Source organism: Oncorhynchus mykiss, chromosome 17, assembly GCF_057628025.1.
Source record: "Oncorhynchus mykiss isolate SJ-2025 chromosome 17, ASM5762802v1, whole genome shotgun sequence".
Lineage (NCBI taxonomy): Eukaryota > Metazoa > Chordata > Actinopteri > Salmoniformes > Salmonidae > Oncorhynchus > Oncorhynchus mykiss.
Window position 1 is genome coordinate 16,001,682 of NC_143038.1, and position 19,723 is coordinate 16,021,404.

The window sequence follows — 19,723 nt, forward strand, 5'->3', positions numbered from 1 at the left end:
TGTTGTCAATAAAATACGCTTTCAAAAGATGCCCACCTGACCCAGATTGCAATTCATAATGGAACGTAATTGTGTGACGGTGCTGTGTTCCAAACAGAACACTATAAGTGGGCTTGCTTCAGTTCCTCAATGGCAAAGCTAGGAGAGCTCAAAAGAACATCTTATAGTTGATGGCTCTTTCCTTGAGTCATATAAGTGCATTGAAATTACTTAGGAAATGTGCAGTTTGGAGAGGTGTGTGGCCACCTGGAAACACCAGTTAGACCTCTCACTCAAACCCTTGTCATAGTTTTTTTCTTAGTTTGCGCCAATCCAACATTTCAGTGAACATTCTTAGTATGTTACTGAATGTAACCAGAGTATTTTCAGATTTTGTTATTGACAAAGACTGTGAAAAGTACAGCAAATGTCAAATGCACATAAAATCAACAGTGTCATGTTTGGATTCAGTCTCGTGTCCTCACCCCTGGTTTAATATTTCCCCATAATCTCCAGTGTTCTCTTTCAGTTGCTACCATTGTCCTGCATATGCTTTTTTATAGTTCTGTTAGAAACATTTAAATGTAGCCCTAACCAAATAGGCCAATTTCCACAAGTGTAAGGGTTTTTAAACCATTCATTTTTATTCAATTCTGGTCACAGTAAAGCCTACTCTGAACTTGAGTCTTTCGCAAATCGGACATTTAAAGTATAACTATCTGGGGCTGTCTTTCACTGGAAATAAAATTGTCAAGGAAGGTAACTGACGTTGACAAGGTCACTGGTGTTGACATTCAGTGGCAGTGTGACCGTTGACACTGCCTGTTTTGTGGGATGGATGCCTTTGAGTGGGAGTATGGAAGTGCTGAGGACTGGGGAGATGCTGGCTCGCAGCTGGTGGTTGGCCCTGAGTCAAACAGCGCATCGGCTGATTTGACTCAGTTGGAGGGCTGGCTCTTAGGGATAGGATTGACACGGGGCTAAGAAGCCAGAGGAACATTCTCTCTCCTCCCCTTGTCCCCATGTCCTCTTTCTCTCACTCTTTTTTTCTCTCTCCCACTCTCTCTGTTGTTCGCTTCTCTTTTCCCCTTTATGTCCTCTCTCTCTCTCTCTCTCTCTCTCTCTCTCATTGACATTCAGTCACTCTGTCATGACTCACCCATTGTCAGTCTCTCCCCCCCTCTCTCTCTTTCTCTGTATCTCTCAGTTAAACTGCTTGTACACTTGGCTTCTGCAAAAGTTACATCCAGAGCTTGCCTTTGACAAAGCTGTGAGGAAGCTGTCACATGTAATCCTGCTCAGAGCCAACACTAGAAATAGCCCCTCCTTTTTCAAACCGACTGCTCAACAGGGTTGTTTGCCTCCAATATCAATAGCCAGTTGAAATGTGGAGACAGTCCTATCCCCGGTTTCCCATGCTTGTGAGAGTAACAATTGCTCACTAGGGGGGTCTCTCTGTTGATTTTTGCAGATTAGAGCCACTGAATAGGTTTTGTATCCCAAGCCGTCTGAATTTGCCAAATGAGTATTAGTTTGCAGGCTGTACCTGTTTTGAAGTTACTGTTTCAGACTGTGGCTATTTGATCATAATGTAGGCCTACTAGAGTGGCCTACCATCAAAAACAATGGAGAAAATGCATCCATAACATTTTAACATGGAAATAACTGTCAGCTCCTTGTCTGAAGGACAAGTGGATGAACAGGTTAATGCCAAGCCTACATTGAACACCACACATTGGCTGCTACTGTAAGCTTATGAGCCATCCCTCAGCCGAAAATCAGCCAAATCAGCCGATGCACTGTTTAAAACAGGTTAATGTCAAGCCTCGCGTGTCTTTTTCAAAAGTCAAGGAATGTAGACCTACATTGAACACCACACATTGGCTGCTACTGTAGGCTGACAGTAACAGTCAATGTGTGGTGTTCAATGTAGGCTTGACATGAACCTGTTTATCCACTTGTCCTTCAGACAAGGAGGTGACTGCAAATGTTGTTGTGCTGTTTGATGCAAGAAACCACTTTACAAAATAAAATGCATTATTATTCCCATTCCATTATTACAGAGAATCAGAGAAAGTATGCTCTCCTCTGCTTAGTGGCTACTTAGCTTAATCAAGCCTGTTTCAAAATACAACACTGCTCCTTTAAGACAAAAAAAAAGCTCTTTACCGGACTCGCTTTTCAAAGATGTCTAAAAATGTACACGTTTTGTGCTCTTGTAGGAAGCAATCACACCCCCATTGCTGACTACAAATGATATATAACTGGGCTAATAACTCACTAACTAGCAAAGGATATGAACAAAATGTGCACACCTGGCTACATGCAGCTCTTGCTTCGATCTCAAAACAAACGCATCTACTCACGACGATATGTGAAAGGGAAAGACCTATTTGCATATAGGTCTGCAGCAGCTCTGATTGTTTATGCCATACAGGTCTGTGTAGAGAACGGCTGAGTCATGCATGTCAATGCAATAGAATCCTACTCAGATGCGTTCTGCCTTTGCATTCTAAGTCTTGCGTAGGTCGTTTTGTTTCAGTATGTTGAATTGAAAGTGGCTAATATTGTGTTGATTCGATCACAATTCCCACAGTTGATAGTGTTAACTAAGGGGGAAAACTCTAGAAAGTTGAGTAAAGTTAAATCTCGTGCTTCTCTGTGTGGCAGTCTTGGGGGAGCTGCGCGCGGGTTGATTTAAAATAACTAAAACCAAATCTAAACTGTGTAGAAATGATAGTGGACCTACATTGTATTCATATAGTTTATTGACTGTCCAGCTCACTAATAATCACTGTGCACAGTCAATAGACCTACACAAGCGTTCAAAAGTTTGGGGTCACTTAGAAATGACCTTCTTTTTGAAAGAAAGTTGTATTTCTTCTTTAATCAGTACAACAGTGTCCAGCTGTGCTAACATAATTGCAAAAGGGTTTTCTAATGATCAATTTGCCTTTTAAAATGATGAACTTGGAATAACTAACACAACGTGCCATTGGAACACAGGAGTGATGGTTGCTGATAATTGGCCTCTGTACGCCTATGTAGATATTCCATTCAAAATCAGCCGTTTTCATTAACAATGTCGACACTGTATTTCTGATCAATTTGATGTTATTTGAATGGAAAAAAAATGTGCTTTTCTTTCAAAAACAAGGACAATTGTAAGTGACCTCAAACGTTTCAACGGTAGTGTACATTAGTACAGTTTCTTGACTGTCCAAATCTATAATAATCGCTAGACAGTCAGGAAGCATCGAAAATTCCCAAAACGATGGAATTTTGATGGCAAGGAAGCATAAACAATTTTCAGTGCGGCCCACCGGACCTCGTAGAAGACCGAATGCGGCACCAGGGGCAAAATTACTTTGACACCCCTGGTTTAATCCATGACACCCAGGGCTGCCTGAGAGGGTGAATAGGAAGTGTCACAAGAGGAAATGACTGACTCCCTGTTATGTCACCTAAGGACCCACCCAGCAGGACTCTTGCTATTTCCTTTCACCAGAGACTCATTCACCTCTGTGGCACCAAGAGGCCGTTGATCAATAATTCATGTTAATCTTAGTCAATCACATGAACATCAGCTTAATGACGCTATAAAAAGGTCCTCTGTCACTTAGTAATTGACTTTGAGTAATGGGCAATTCCAGCGTGATGGATGTGACATTTCCACACCAAATCATACATTTAATTTCTCACAGAATAGACAAACAAAACGTTAATTAAACTGTTGCATGCTCAGGTTGACTATCCCACATAATTGCCCTAATTCTAATCAGTTTGGAGGTTCCAATAAGTTTGAACTAGTTTGTGATTTGGCAATCCCCTCTCTAGCTTCCACCTAATGAGGTTTTGAAAAAGTAAGCAAAGTATTTGGGTTCCCGAGTGGCGCCGCTGTCTAAGGCACCGCATCCCAGCACTAGAGGCGTCACTACAGACCCTGGTTTGATTCCAGGCTGTATCACAACTGGCCGTGATTGGGAGTCCCATAGGGTGGTGCACAATTGGCCCAGTGTCGTCCGGGTTAGGGTTTGGCTGGGGTAGGCTGTCATTGTAAATAAGAATTTGTTCTTATCTGACATGCCTAGTTAAATAAAGGTTCAATATTACATTATTACTGACAATTCACCCTTACTGTATTCACACTGTGTAATATTAGCTTCCAGTCAACTCGTAGCCTCTAACCCAAAACCATGTAATGTTAGGAGCAATGTAAGAGCAAAACCAGCATACCTCCAATATGCCTACGAGAATATACCAACAATCACTGTGGAACCCACGTTTGCCAGCCTGGTCTCATAGAGTAGACGTAACATAGTAAATGTAAATCCGAGATACTCAAATTAGTATGAAATGATACGTTTGGTATGGTTGTATAAGACAGATGTTGACTTACTGTGGTGGTTGGTCGGGGTGGATGGTAGTTCCATGTAGCTCAGTTGGTTGAGCATTGCGCTTGCAACACCAGGGTTGTTGGTTTGAGTCCCACGGGGGACCAGTATGAAAAAAGTATTCAAATGTATGCACTCACTACTGTAAGTAGCTCTGGATAAGAGCGTCTCCTAAAATGTAAAATGATGGGTTGGCTTATAATGTGAACATCTAGCAACCCAAAGGTTGTGAGACCAAATCTCATTACGGACAACTGTTTCTACTTCACAACTACTTAGCATCTTAGCTAATACTGAACCTTAACCCATAGCCTAGCTAACATTACCCACCTAGCTAGAATTTCTAACATGTCATATGTTTTGGAAATTTGTAACATGTTGTACATTTAGCAAATTTGTAACATAGAATACCAATTGTAATTATTAACTTATCAAACGAAATGGGTGATGGACATCCACAAATTAATACTTAACATACGGAATGTAACATATCATACTAAATAGGAGTGTCTTGGATTTACATACAGAATAATATGAAATGGTCTGAGACCAGGTTGACTATACAGCATGTGTTTATTTTCTATGGCAATTTTCCCTTCCAAAAGTTTTTGACATTTCCAGTTGCTACAAAGCAGCACTGTTTTATCAAGGGACAGTGTAATTCCATTCCAATTAATGATCCTGTTTATCCCACACTCTCTGAATATGTGTAAGAAATTAAAATCGCACCAATGTTAACATAATGCCATTAGGACTCGTAATCAGTGTTTAGCCTACCTTTAATAAAGGAAATACATGTCAGACCATGGACATGTTCTGTTATTAGATGCAGTTAACTGCCCGATTTAAATGGTCCATCTTGTAAGGGGTGAAATGTGGCAAACACAGCAGTCTTGAAGTATCGTTCATCAACCATCCACCAGGTTACATTTTGTGTGTCACATGAATTGGCGGTTTATTTTATTAGGACGATAAATTGTCAACAAATCGTGGATGCATTTTCTCCACTCTAGTAGACCTACATTATGAACAAATAGCCACAGTCTGAAACTTGTCATAATCTGTTGTGATTATTTGCTATTATTTCAAATCCAACAGCAAATGGCAATCTGCTACAGCAGCTAGTTTCTGCATTATTCAACATTAGCAATCAGACAATTAATAACTCATAAATTGGCAATGTCATCTTCTGTTTAGGGTCAAGGCACGTAGAAAGGCTTTTCTTTCAAAGCTACCTACATAGTTTTTTGTCATTACTTGTATATTTTGTCCAAGTTTATTAGTAGTGTGGTGTTTGGGGATATGTTCAGACATGTTTGGCTAGCTGTTAGAGCGAGAAGCCTGTCGTCTCCCTCTCACCTTACCCCTGGTCTGGTCTGGTCCCAGATCTGTTTGTGCTGTCTTGCCAAGTCCTATGGTCATTGTCATGAGTTGGATATACAGCACAAACATATCTGGGATCAGGCAATAATTTCCCCCTGGTTTAGTTTATAAACAATATGCAAGAGTGCGTCTTCAACCCATGGGTGCTCTGTTTTTGTCTTGGAGAGTTGTTTTAGTCTCCATATTTGGGTAGCATCGCTGTTGAGAGTATCCTGGTCATTCTCAAACATGGGCCTGAGCCACAGTATAAGACTATAAAATAGACTGATAGACTCTCTAGGCCTTATTATAACTTATAATAACTTATAACTTGACCTATTGTTGAGAAGAAGGAGGGAAAAAATGTCCACCATGCCTGTCTGTACATAGTGTTCTTATAGGCCACAGGCCTTAACAGTAAAATACAGCACTGTATAGTCACACTCTTGAAAATATTTCAGTCTTGTTGTGAATTGTTGTGTCCCTCATTTGTCTCAAAATACTTTCATTCAGAACTTAAATTTAGTGTTTTGATGAGGCGATATATGGGGGTGTTTTCATTTTTCCATTACATTTTTGTATAAAATACATTAATTTAATTGTTTGTGATTTATTGTTTCCCCCCCACCAGAATCGCTTTATGTCACTCTACAACCCATCTTCCCATATTTTTTTTGTGCTGTTGCCTTTGTGTCGTTTGACAATGCATGGCCCGTCGTTCTTCTTCCCTCATGTTCGCACTCTCTATACGCTGTTCTATCTGCAACCTTGTCTTCTTTCTCTCTCTCTCTCTCTCTCTTTGTTTCAGCAAAACTATACAGATCAATATAATCGATGACGAGGAATATGAGAAAAACAAGAACTTCTTCCTTGAGATGGGAGAGCCTCAGCTGCTGGAGATGAGTGAGAGGAAAGGTGGGGCGTTCCCTTCCCAGGCTTTGGTCCCAACCCTGTACCCCTTAACCCCGCCCCCATTCCATTCACCATGTATGCTGTCCCCTACTGGATCCATCCACTGTTACTTTGTGCTTGCTTGCCCAGACCTACTGAATTGGGTATACATAGATAAAGGCCACATTTCCATCCTCCATGGAGCATTTTCCCAATCCTGGGAAAATGGAGAACAGAGGAGAACAGTTATAGGCAGGTTTTCCTACCCACTTATCTTTTTTCATTGTTACCTTTCAACCATATTTGTGTAATGGTCAGGTGTATATTTCTTGATTATAGGTCCCAAGATTGATTGGAGCCGAAACCGGCATACATCGTGGTCCTCCAGGACCAGCATTGATCCTAAAACAATTTTAGTCAGACCTAGACTACAGAGCACTTGTTCTGAGTAGTCACTGTTTTTTAGCTGTGACCTTTTATTTACCTCAGCACCTAGACAAAACAATATCAATGTAATGAGAGGTAAATACCAGGACATAACAATATCAAATGCACAGACATAGCAATATTGATATTATGATCAGAGGTGAAGATCAATGAAGACAGTTGAGGTGAAAAGTTGTCATCTTTAAACTCAAACTGAGATCATAGAGGCTTCCAAAAAGAGTTCCAACTGTCCCTCCATGTATGCACCACGAGGTGGTACGGGTGTGCAACAGAGCACGACTTCCCCCCTGCCCCCAAACCCCGACAAACTGTTCCATCTGTACATCCATGGATGGCCCAGTGGATAGGTGGATATCGAATCCAGTCCAAATCCTTTTTTGGTGTGTGTGTGTGTGTTTGTGAAACTTGCACAATCTATCCTTCCCCCTTCCCCCACCTCCCGCCCTCGTCCTTCACCTTGCCCTTTTTGTTTTGTACCTTGTCTTGTGTCCCCTTGCAGGAAGACCATAGCGGTTAGAATACTTGACCACGACGAATATGAAAGACAGGCCAGATTCTACATAGAGCTGCAGGAGCCCCATTGGAAATGGCGATTGACAGGTGTGAGAGTAACTGAAAAGAGTAGAAGATGGGCTCAAGCTTCTGACCTCCTCCTTCTCTCCTTCCTCCCACTCCTTCCTTCTTACGTTCCTGTTCTTTTTTTCCACCCTCTTCTGCTCCCTCTCGTATTTTCTCTGCTATCGCAAGGCTACCTACCCTCTCCTCTGGTTTCTTGTATTTCTACTGCCCCTGATCAACACCGCTGTTCAGTCGGGGTGGGCTGAACAGGATTTGAGCAGAGTCAGAGAAGTTTCTTTCTGTCTTGTTAAGGAGTCCCATCCTATGAGGCGTGCAGAGCGATAACAGCTTTTTGGTTGATAAACAAAGGTGGAACGTTGAGTGGTAGTGGTTGTCTGCTCAAGAAGGTTCTGTAGAAAAGTGTACCTCCACATGTTCTAGCCCTTGAGGGTCTTGTGGTCTTCAGCCAAGCAAATGGTCCGAGTTTACCCTTTCCTAACCATACCCCGTGGGTACTAACTGTGTTCCACTGTTTCTGTTTGTGGTGTTGCTTGGAACACACACTCACAATACTCAAGAACGTTATGAGTTTTGCAGTGTGCATTTTGGACTTTGATTAACTCCTTACTGTAGGATTTTGGAAGAAACGCCATAATACAATATTAACGTCTATATATGGTACCAATACATGTACTGAATCACCACTCTCAATGTATGGAAATGACTTTTTAACATATTTTCATTGTGCTAATGAGAAAATGGTGTGTTGCAGTGGTTCAGTCGTTAGGCACATTTTGCCATCATAGAGAAGTGATTGCAGTACATGTTTATTGTGGTGCCATTTCACTTAATATTTGTCTTATGTTGACCTCCAAATTAAGCTATGCCCGAGCCCAAGGCCCTGTTTCCCAAAACCCTCGTAACATTACATTTTCGAACATTAGGGACGGTGCATCGTTAAAACGCTCTTATGAGACTTCTCATGAAACTTGGCCCAGAACAGTACACTGCAGGTTAATGTTAGCGCATCATTTTGACAATAATCTGTTTTGACTTATTCAGTGTGCGTTTAGGCATCATTTGTCATTGTTGAAACTTTCATCCAGTGGAAACATTTAGCGTGTAACAAATACCACTATTAAACCCTTATTTTTATTTCCGAATATGTTACATCTTTAAATACTCTTCGATATTGGGAATTGAAATTGTGCTTGTGAGATTTGATTGGCCCAAGTCAATTAATTGGCATTTAGTGTATAACATTTAGAGTCCTACAAGCCTGATTTGAAATTCAAAAACTTGCTAGACTTGTCTAGTCTGTAGTGAACAACAATCTAACCATGACATCTATATATTATAACTAACTTGCCTGATGGCTATAACTTTTTGCTACCGGCTTGTGTATATTCATTCCTCTGTTTTCCTTGCTACTTGTATCCATTTCTCATGTTTCTCATCTCTCGTTTCTCTCTGCTCAACTGTCTCTTGTCTCATCTGTTTCCATCCTATCAGCTGTGTTGCTTCAAGAAATTGGTAAGAAGTCTACTTTTTCTCGTTAGTCTGCTCTGGTGTGCTGTCACACTCTTTGTTTCCCTCGCTTCTGAAGTCACTTATTACTTCAAATGTCAATCATTGTCTGTTACTGTTGTCGTGAAGTGTCAAGCGTGCAAACACTGGCGGTCCCTGTACATGGTAACCTTCTACGGAAGGGTAAATACATTTCCTAAATGATGTTCTCAGTTGCAAGTAAACATGTGTAACTGTTCTTATTAAAGAGGGGTTTAGAGTGAGTTGGAAGTAGGCCTATACAGTATTTTTATTACTAGAGTTTAATTATCATTTGCTGATCAAAATGTGTCATTAATCAATAATACTATTAAGATACTTCATATAAACTAATACCCACTCACAACCAAAAGGCATGTTTTGATTTATTTTCTTTATTTTTTTTATGGTTTTAGGTGGATTCGTGAAGACAGGTATGGTATATTACTATTGCATAAAAAGTATATTATTTGGATTCAATGTATATATTGATTGATTGATTAATTAATGGGTCATTCTTTATTAATTTTAATAGACAAAAGGCTTTATGGTAAGAGACGATTCAGTGTTGCAATTGGTTGCTTTAAATCGTTGCAGTTTAAAGCAAGTCAAATTCAAGTAACATATGTGTCACCTTTGTGAGAATCGTGCGTTCTCCTACCCACTACTAATGGCACAAGCCTTTCAGGCTACTCTTTCATTGTTTAGACTATCTTTGTAACTATGTCTATTTACACAGAGACATTTATAACAAACCAATGTAATATATTGATTATATTGAGAATGCTTTGATAGACTTTAGTTGATTTGAGCATGGCATATTTTCAAATCAAATATACTCCAAAGACAGCACTGAGTACACATGAATGGATATGTTTTGTGTACTACTGTAGTACTACTATAGTATTTTCTTTGGTGAGTACTAGAAATGTAGTTTGTTTGGTTTGCACCTTGGTTTGTGGCACTTCCAGGCATTCAATGTGTAGGCCTATCCTATCACTGAATGAGTCACACTTCAGTGTGTGCGAAAGAGTGTGAAAGATGATGAATGCGTGTGTGCGACCTCACTGTGTGTTCATGTAGACGTGTACCAGTGGGGTGAGGGGAAGACGGCTCATAATAAAGGCTGGAATGGAGTCAATGGAGTGGTATTAACCGTATGGAAACCACTGCCATTGACAGGGTCGGGGAGCAACGGATTACATGTAATCTGTTACATGTAAGGGATTACAAAAAAACTGGTAACTGTAATCCGTTACATTACCAGAAGAAATTGTATAATCAGATTACAGATACTTTTGAAAAACTAGATGATTACTTTGAGGATTACTTTTCAATTCAGAAAGGGTGTTTGTGAAAAAATATATTTGACCCTTCTCTGTTTTGTCAATGACATTCAACTCAGCATTGAAAAAAGGCGCACATTTAAATTTGTTCCACCTGAGCGAGTCTGACCACTATGATGACACGCCAAATGTGTTTGATGGATCGTGGGAAAAGAGCAGGAAAAGGCTTTTGTAGGCTAGTCCAAGCTATGTCTTCCGATGGTGCGACTGCTGTCGGCATCCAAAGACTATCCAATTTGAATAAACGCTTGGAGGTAAGGATGACAGCAGTGTAGTGTACGGCAATACGGATATCATGTATTGTTGATATCTACATAGCGCATTGATGTGAATCACACTGCTGCTCTCTCATTTAGCTATTTGCGCCTTACGAATTGTGGTTGTTGTGGATAGCTGCTCACAAATCTAAATGTGTAATTGAACCCAATAATGGTTGAATTCAAGAAGTTCAAGCTGCCTATCAATCATTGTTTTTGAAACCAGTCAGTGAAAAATGCACTCTTGCAACAGCTGCAGAGTGCGGATCCCAGCCTATGGAATAAAAGTGGGGCTTTTACTGCTCAATCTAATTCATTCTGATAAAAAATGGACATACTGAGCACATTCTGTGGTCCTTTAACGGTTGGGTCGTGAACCGTTAATGGTAGTGTCACACTATTCATCAGGGTTCAATCAACTGTATACAGTAGGCTAATTGCAGATAAGGTAAATACAACAATGTAATGAACTAGCTCAATTCTGGTTCAAATCATTTCATGTCTCCAGAAACTTGAGTTGAATTCCCCTATTTTACAGGAAATAGAAAATCATAAAGCTTACACACTTGACACACTTTAATCAAGGTAATTTAGGTATTACAAATGATTCATGAATGTGTTTTTTGTTGTGTAAGGTGTGACCAGTTGTAATATCATCTAACATGCCTGACGACTACTGTATGTGCTGTAGTACAGTTGAAGGCAGAAGTTTACATACACTTAGGTTAGAGTCATCAAAACTGGTTTTTCAAATGTCTTGTTAACAAACTATAGTTTTGGCAATTCGGTTTGGACATGTACTTTGTGCATGACACCAGTAATTGTTCCAACAATTGTTTACAGACCGATTATTTCACTTATAATTCACTGTATCACAATTCCAGTGGGTCAGAAGTTTACATACACAAAGTTGACTGTGCCTTTAAACAGCCTGGAAAATTCCCCAAAATGATGTCATGGCTTTAGAAGCTTCTGATAGGCTAATTGACATCATTTGAGTCAATTGGGGGTGTACCTGTGGATGTATTTCAAGGCCTACCTTCAAACTCAGTGCCTCTTTGCTTGACATCATGGGAAAATCAAAAGAAATCAGCAGACCTCCACAAGTCTGGTTCATCCTTGGAAGCAATTTCCAAATGCCTGAAGGTACAACGTTCATCTGTACAAATAATTGTACGCAAGTATAAACACCATGGGACGACACAGCCGTCATACCGCTCAGGAAGGAGACGCATTCTGTCTTCTAGAGATTAACGTACTTTGGTGCGAAAAGTGCAAATCAATCCCAGAACAACCGCAAAGGACCTTGTGAAGATGCTGGAGGAAACAGGTACAAAAGTATCTATATCCACAGTGAAACGAGTCCTATATCGACATAACCTGAAAGGCCGCTCAGCAAGGAAGAAGCCACTGCTCCAAAACCGCCATAAAAAAGCTAGACTACCGTTTGCAACTGCACATGGGGACAAAGATCGTACTTTTTGGATAAATATCTTCTGGTCTGATGAAACAAAAATAAAACTGTTTGGCCATAATGACCATCGTTATGTTTGGAGGGAAAAGGGGTAAGCTTGCAAGCCTAAGAGCATCATCCCAACCGTGAAGCACGGGGGATCATGATGTGGGGGTGCTTTGCTGTAGGAGGGACTGGTGCACTTCACAAAATAGATAGCATCATGAGGTAGGAAAATGATGTGGATATATTGAAGCAACCACTCAAGACATCAGTCAGGAAGTTAAAGCTTGGTCGCAAATGGGTCTTCCAAATGGACAATGATCCCAAATATACCTACAAAGTGTTGTCCTTAACCCATTTTGCCACAAAAGTCAAGTTATTGGAGTGGCCATCACAAAGCCCTGACCTCAATCCTATAGAAAATGTGTGGGCAGAACTGAAAAAACGTGTGCGAGCAAGGAAGCCTACCATCCTGACTCAGTTATACCAGCTCTGTCAGGAGCAATGGGCCAAAATTCACCCAACTTATTGTGGGAAGCTTGTGGAAGGCTACCCAAAACATTTGACCCAAGTTAAACAATTTAAAGGCAATGCTACCAAATACTAATTGTGTGTATGTAAACTTCTGAAACACTGGGAATGTGATGAATGAAATTACATCTGAAATAAATCATTCTCACTACTATTATTCTGACATTTCACATTCTTAAAATAAAGTGGTGATCCTAATTTACCAAAGACAAGGAATTTTTACTAGGATTAAACGTCAGGAATTTTGAAAAACGGAGTTTAAATGTATTTGGCTAAGGTGTATGTAAACTTCCAACTTCAAATGTATATCAGTGGTCACTCCGGTCCTGAAAATGTATTGAGTTTGCAGGCTTTTGTTCCAGCCCAGCAATTACACAGTTGATAGCACTTAGCCTACACACTTCAATCAGCTCTTCGGTCTGGGCTGAGATTAGCTGAATCAGGTGTGTTAATGATGGGCAGGAACAAAACTCTTCACATTCAGTAGCTCTTCAGGAGGTGTGTTTGGAACCAATGCTATATGAAAAACAATCTTTTCAATCAAACACAGTCACTGGTTTTCCCCGGATAACTTTAAAAACATATTTCCTCTAGAGCTGCAACTTTAACAAAAGTCTCAAAGCAAATGTACTCAAACTCATGTACTCAACAAAGTAAAGTTTACAGTGGGATCAAAGAATCTCAACAGCTTTTCATTTGAAACGTGCGTTCCTCCACCATAATATTGTGAAATATATTGGATAGTGTTTTTGACTTATCCGGAAACCTTTGAAACTGTTTTTTTTTTTAATCTAATGGGGGCTCTTTGTGCAATGAACTTTGAACTGTGAACTTGTCCCTCAGGCAGGGACGTCTACCGGAAAGTGCAGGGTAGGGATAACCCTGTCCCCGCCACCATTATCAGCATTGCAGGTATACATCCTCCCTTTGTACTCTCCATCCTCCCCTCACTTCTCTATCGCCTATCTATCCTCCCTCTCACCATCCATGTGCCGGTGTTGTGTCAAAGGCTGTACGTACGCCACTGTGTGACTCATGAGTTCTCTGTCACGGTCGTCTCAATACTACCTCCGGCTGGAAATCTCTGCGAAATAACAGTCTGCTATTTTGTTTCCAGTGTCACTCTGAAAGAACTCCCTTTCTCTATCAGCTCAGTATGTCTCTGTTTCTGCTTCGGTGACTAGCTTTGGGCCAGTCAAATGGCTAGATTGTCACAGCAAAGCTAATAGTCAGTATCATGCAGCTATTGCACATTTGCCTCTTTCACACACCTTTGTGGCTTCTCCTACCACAGATCGTTTATGTAGCCTGTGAATGCACACTTTTCCTAGTCCTCACTTTATCATTGCTCAGTTAGCATAAACAGAGCACAAGAAGGTGCACTTGCAACAGAAACCTGGACTCAAGTGACATTTTCAAGCTGAACTGTTATGCTCTGGCCAGGTTATGCATCCACCACAGTAGCTGGAACTGTACTAGAAAGGATTATGGGAAAATTAAATATCCAAGGCAGCATAGTACTTAGCACAATATTTTGAAAAGTGTAAAGGTTTTCAAGAGCAGGTGTTGAACAGTCAACAGCTACCTTGACCACTCACGGAAACACATGAATGGCCTCTTATGGGTATCGTCCTTGTCATGGCCGCTAACCACCCAAATGTGTTCTCTTGTCCCTTCCTCTTTCTTTCTCCGTCTCTCTCTATCTTTCTACCCCTCACTCCCTCAGAGGAAGGGGACGAGGAAGCTCTCTCCAAGAAGGAGGAGGAGGAACGCCGCATCGCTGAGATGGGCCGGCCCACCCTCGGGGAGCACGTCAAACTGGAAGTTGTCATCGAGGAGTCGTATGAGTTCAAGGTACGAGACCACACTTCCGCTTTGGTCTGTTTCTGAGGCGCTCTATTTTACTAGATTAATGACTACCTTTTGGTTTCTATTTTTATTTCTGTTTCTGGTTTCTATTTCTGGTTTCTGTTTCTATTTGGAATAACCCAAAATATTGTATTTTCAGCTCTTGAAGCTGACGTACAAAACTAAAACAAAAAATAAGCAAAAACGGAACATATAGAGGGGAAACATAGCATACCGCACAAAGAACTGATCTACCGCTTACCAGACTTTCTTTCAATGAGAATGACGGATCATTAACTCTCATTTATATCTGAAATCTGCCGTGTCGCGCAAAAACCTGCAAATTGTACCTTTTAATAATAGTAAATCACAGCTTTGATAGGACCGTAAAACAACTAGTGGACTATAAAACCACCCACTCCACCACCTGGAAAGGGAGTAAGACAATCAGCTGCACTTGAGATTGTATTTCCCATTACTTACAGTAAGTCATACCGCTGTATCTCCCATCTGTCCATCCAAAAGGTGTACTGATACTGTAAGTTCCATATTCCACATGAAAGAGACAGTGATCAGGATGAACATTTCGGAATTTGAGCATTAAAAATGTCTTTGTAGTTTGGGGTAGTTTTAGGGGTAGGAGTCAGGGTATGTTTTGAGGTTGATATAGTGGCTGTGAAATGGTTTGGCTCACAGTCTGCCCTGATAAATCAAACTGGTTTGTCTTTTATAGACTTGTACATCATGTTCCCCCGCCAAGGTGTATTCACTGGGCATGTATCTGTGTTTGTGGAATGCTAAATAAGCAGGATTGAGGATTAATAGACTGAAATATTCTCTTCTGGTGCCCCACAGAACACAGTGGATAAGCTGATTAAGAAGACCAACTTGGCTCTATTGATTGGAACCAATAGCTGGAGGCAGCAGTTTATGGAAGCTATCACAGTCAGCTCTGGTAAGCAGATAAATCAATCAATCATTTCATTGGTAGCCTATAGAGCTTTTTTTTAGAAAAGTGTTTGTAACAAATTGCCTAACCAACAAACCAGGCCTAAACCCCAAAAGATCAAACCACAACTAGAGTGTCAGGGGAAAACTCCCTAGGTCTAGGAAGTGCAGGGTAGCCTCTTAAACATAACACCATCATGCGTCCCAAATGGCATCATATTCCCTTTATAGTGCACAACTTTTTGACCAAGGCCTATAGGGCTCTGTTGAAAAGTAGTGTACTATAGGGAGTAGGTTGCTATTTGGGACGCAACCTATATTCTGATTCTTGGACGGGATTATGTATTCAGAGCAAAATCAAATCTTGTCCAAAAGATTTGACTTAATTGGCTACACAATCACCCTAGCCACAATGCCATCCGAAGCACATTCCAGATGCCCTCCGAAGCACATTCCAATGCACTGTTTATTTATCAGTGGAGCAGCGCCGAAGCACAACGAACTCATCAAGCAACACACACACACACACACAAACTCACACACACAATCACACACATCTCACACACACACAAAGTTCCACTGAGAGCCTGAGTGAAGAAGACAAAGCGTGTTAGACATGGGAGTGCACTCCAGAGGAGATTCCTCCAGGGCTAGTAATGCGATCATTAAAAAGTCCATGTAATGAATTAGTCTGCTCGTGGGGTTCTAAACTACGTGTGTGTGTGTGTGTGTGGCCGTGTGTGTGTGTGTGGCCGTGTGTGGCCGTGTGTTTGTGGCCGTGTGTTTGTGGCCATGTCCAGAATCAGGCTTTCCTACTACTTACTTAAACTGCATATTGTGTGCTAGTACCACATACTGTTTAGAAAAAAAAACAAATTCAGTAAGCAACAAATATCAGCATACTAGGCTCCTGAGAATGCATCATCTAATGAGCAATCACGTTTATTCCCGCCATTCGTTCTTTTTGGTACAGCGCGTCCCCTCAGCTGATTATCAGCTGAAGATTATCTTCCTCAAAAGTGTACAGTGAATTCTACTAGCTGACAAGCTGAAATTAGTATGACATCCTGCCATTTAAAGCATACAAACATTTTGAAATTTCACATACTATAAAACACACACGCCCCCACGCATGCATAGAAACAAGCATTGAAACAGGTATTGAAATGCAGGCCTATATCGTGAGACATACTCATGGACACGACATGTATTGTATTAGCAAAAATACACACAAATACAGACACACACTCACACACACATATACACACAAAAACGTGACCATTCCCTGCTCCCATGCAGAGAAACGCATTCAGATGGATTTTGCCCATCAGCTATTTTAAGCCACACTGTCAGTCACCCTAATGAACTCTCCCATGGCTTCAATGAGTAGAGATGTGGCTCACTGTCCCGACTTGATGTGATAAGAGGCTTCATTATTTGTGTAATGTGGAGAGTGGAGAGAGTGGGGCTAACGGCTAATGCTACTAGGACTGCCTGAACATCTGTGTTTTAATTTAGAATGGACTAGTGGTGGCTAGTTTCTCCTGGTCCACTCACAGTTTAAGACTTGTTTACTTACATTGCAGAGAACCTTAACATTGTAGCAGAGGTTTTAAACATGTTAAATGTTGAAATTCAACTACGAAGCTCGGCTTACAACACATCTGTCCTCCCCTCGAAATGTCTCAGGCGATGATGATGAGGACGAGTGCGGCGAGGAGAAGCTGCCCTCCTGCTTTGATTACGTCATGCACTTTCTCACCGTCTTCTGGAAGCTCCTGTTTGCCTTTGTGCCGCCCACTGACTACTGGAACGGCTGGGCCTGCTTCGTGGTCTCCATCAGTATGATTGGCCTGCTCACCGCCTTCATTGGAGACCTGGCCTCCCACTTTGGCTGTACCGTGGGCCTCAAGGACTCCGTGACCGCCGTGGTGTTTGTGGCGCTCGGGACGTCTGTGCCAGGTGTGTTCCATACATGCCACAATACACATGTATACACACACATAGACATATTCACACACACACGGTGGGTCTCATTAGGACTATGTCACCAATCTAGTGTTTGCGGCATTGGGACGCCAGGTTAGTAACATACACCATCTAACTCTACACTCTCATGACAGGGTTTTATCACAATTAGGCATTGTCACTCCTAAAGGCAGTGCTTTGTATGAAGTGTTCTTGAGTAGTACACTATGTCATATCTCTTGTCATGCATGGACATCTAATTTTGGATCCCATGTCACCCTACCACCATTCACAATTCTTCTTTTTCTTCCTTTCCCTTTCACTTTATCTCTCTCTCTCACTCCCCCAGACACGTTTGCCAGCAAGGTAGCTGCAATCCAGGACCAGTACGCCGACGCCTCCATCGGCAACGTAACGGGCAGCAATGCCGTCAACGTCTTCTTGGGGATCGGCGTGGCCTGGTCCATCGCCGCCATCTACCACAATTCCAAGGGAAACGACTTCCGGGTGGATCCGGGCACCCTGGCCTTCTCCGTCACCCTATTCACCATCTTCGCCTTTGTCGCCGTGGCCGTGCTGATGTACCGGCGCCGGCCTGAGATTGGGGGCGAGCTGGGTGGGCCCCGGGGCCCCAAAATCGCGACCACCTGTCTCTTCTTCAGCCTGTGGCTCATGTACATCATATTCTCCTCCCTGGAAGCTTATTGCCACATCAAGGGCTTCTAACTTCGCTATAAAGGATCTGAAAGCAAGATTCAAAAAGCAATATTTAAAAGATTTTTGAAAGCTTTAGCTTCTAGAGTCTTCAAAAGCTTCAGAAAGATCTTAGGAAGCTTCTTAGTCTTTCAAAGCTTCTATAAGGTCTTTATAAAGCTATTCAAAAGTATTTGAAAGATTCTAAAATGAAATTGAAAGATTTTTAGTCTTTGAAAGCTAAAAAAAAAAGAAGAATTTATCGCTTTCATCCAAGACGTCTGAACTATGTACGATTAAATCCAAGGTTTTTGAAGGCATTGACGTGTCACATCTCCTACGCCATTGACTACCACGTCCCGTTGTCCTAAATCTAACATCCGTGACATCCAATGCTTTAGCCATCTACTGCCACATCCAAGACATGTGAAGAATCCACTACTACAACTAAGGCCTCTAAACCAACACCAGCAGGATGGTGGCCCCAAAAAATTCAAACGTGAAAACGGAGGGATTCTGTTTTTGTTTTTTTAACTATTAATTTAGTGTTTGTTCTCTAGCTCCTTCAATCCTGTTGTTGCAGCTTTATTTTCAATGGAAGCTCTCAGTTGACTTTCATTGGATCAAGACTCCTAAGGCTGTGTATCCAAAAAATGTCATTTCAGATGAAGCAAAAAACTTGTGCTTGTTTGGTTATACAGAACTTCAAAGCTATGCCTAAAAGCGCTGCTGGCTGGCGTCCACAATTTCTATTCAGTGCCCCCCCCAAAAAAATACACTAGACAAATATGTCATAATATTCCTGTAACACAGAAACGTGAGTGATTGTTTAAATGCGAAGGGCATATGGATGATAAATACATAGTTACTGAGGTAAATACCTAAATGTGACTATAACTCCTGTTATGTCTACACAGTACTGTTGCAGTCATGACTGCATCTCCAATACCACAGACACTAAATAAACCTTTCCTTACTAGAAGAATGTCTTGATATAAAATGTCACTAATGCACATGTTATATATTTTTTGAAATTCCCCATGAAACATTTATCAGCGACAATACTATTACACTAGACAAGTCAATAAATAATGAATTAGAGGTGAAATAAGCACTATGGCTTTGTGAAGTGTATTTACTGTATATCCTATAATGTCTTCTATGATCTTTCTTTTTAATTGTGTTAAACATATTTCATTCGGTCGGCTTTGTCTGCTAACAGACCATTTTTACAATGAAGAGATTGTGAGAACGTTATACAGTGGAGACAGAGTAAAAGATGAGAATATCACAGAATAATACACAGAGATGTTTTGTCAAAAGGGGATCTGAATTTTCACTAAAATACATTTAACACAATTTACAAATGAAATATCATTGTAAAACAAAAACTAAACAGTGTAAATTAAAATCAAGTTTTCTCAACAGAAAATATATAATTGGAAGGAATGAGCCTAGATATCTTTCAGTGACAGCTTTTTGAAAATGTTTTTAGGGAAG

At 41.0% G+C, this 19,723-nt stretch overlaps 1 protein-coding gene across 14 annotated transcripts in view; it reads left to right on the top strand.

Moving 5' to 3' along the window:
• slc8a1a (solute carrier family 8 member 1a) overlaps nucleotides 1-19,331 on the top strand; it is a 45,442-nt gene extending 26,111 nt beyond the window's left edge. For 2 of the 14 annotated variants that reach the window (XM_021568266.3, XM_021568267.3), the window contains exons 3-11: nucleotides 6,544-6,650; nucleotides 9,144-9,164; nucleotides 9,593-9,610; nucleotides 9,712-9,726; nucleotides 13,610-13,678; nucleotides 14,493-14,620; nucleotides 15,470-15,569; nucleotides 17,252-17,524; nucleotides 17,880-19,331. In XM_021568266.3, the coding sequence (XP_021423941.1) occupies nucleotides 6,544-6,650; nucleotides 9,144-9,164; nucleotides 9,593-9,610; nucleotides 9,712-9,726; nucleotides 13,610-13,678; nucleotides 14,493-14,620; nucleotides 15,470-15,569; nucleotides 17,252-17,524; nucleotides 17,880-18,256 (1,108 nt within the window). In that variant the 3' untranslated portion in view covers nucleotides 18,257-19,331. Of the gene's footprint in view, nucleotides 1-6,543; nucleotides 6,651-7,572; nucleotides 7,674-9,143; nucleotides 9,165-9,592; nucleotides 9,611-9,711; nucleotides 9,727-13,609; nucleotides 13,679-14,492; nucleotides 14,621-15,469; nucleotides 15,570-17,251; nucleotides 17,525-17,879 lie in introns of those variants that run through there. The other 12 variants (XM_090204917.1, XM_090204918.1, XR_016487773.1 and 9 more) reach the window with 7 other exon arrangements.
• Nucleotides 19,332-19,723: the final 392 nt, after the last annotated feature.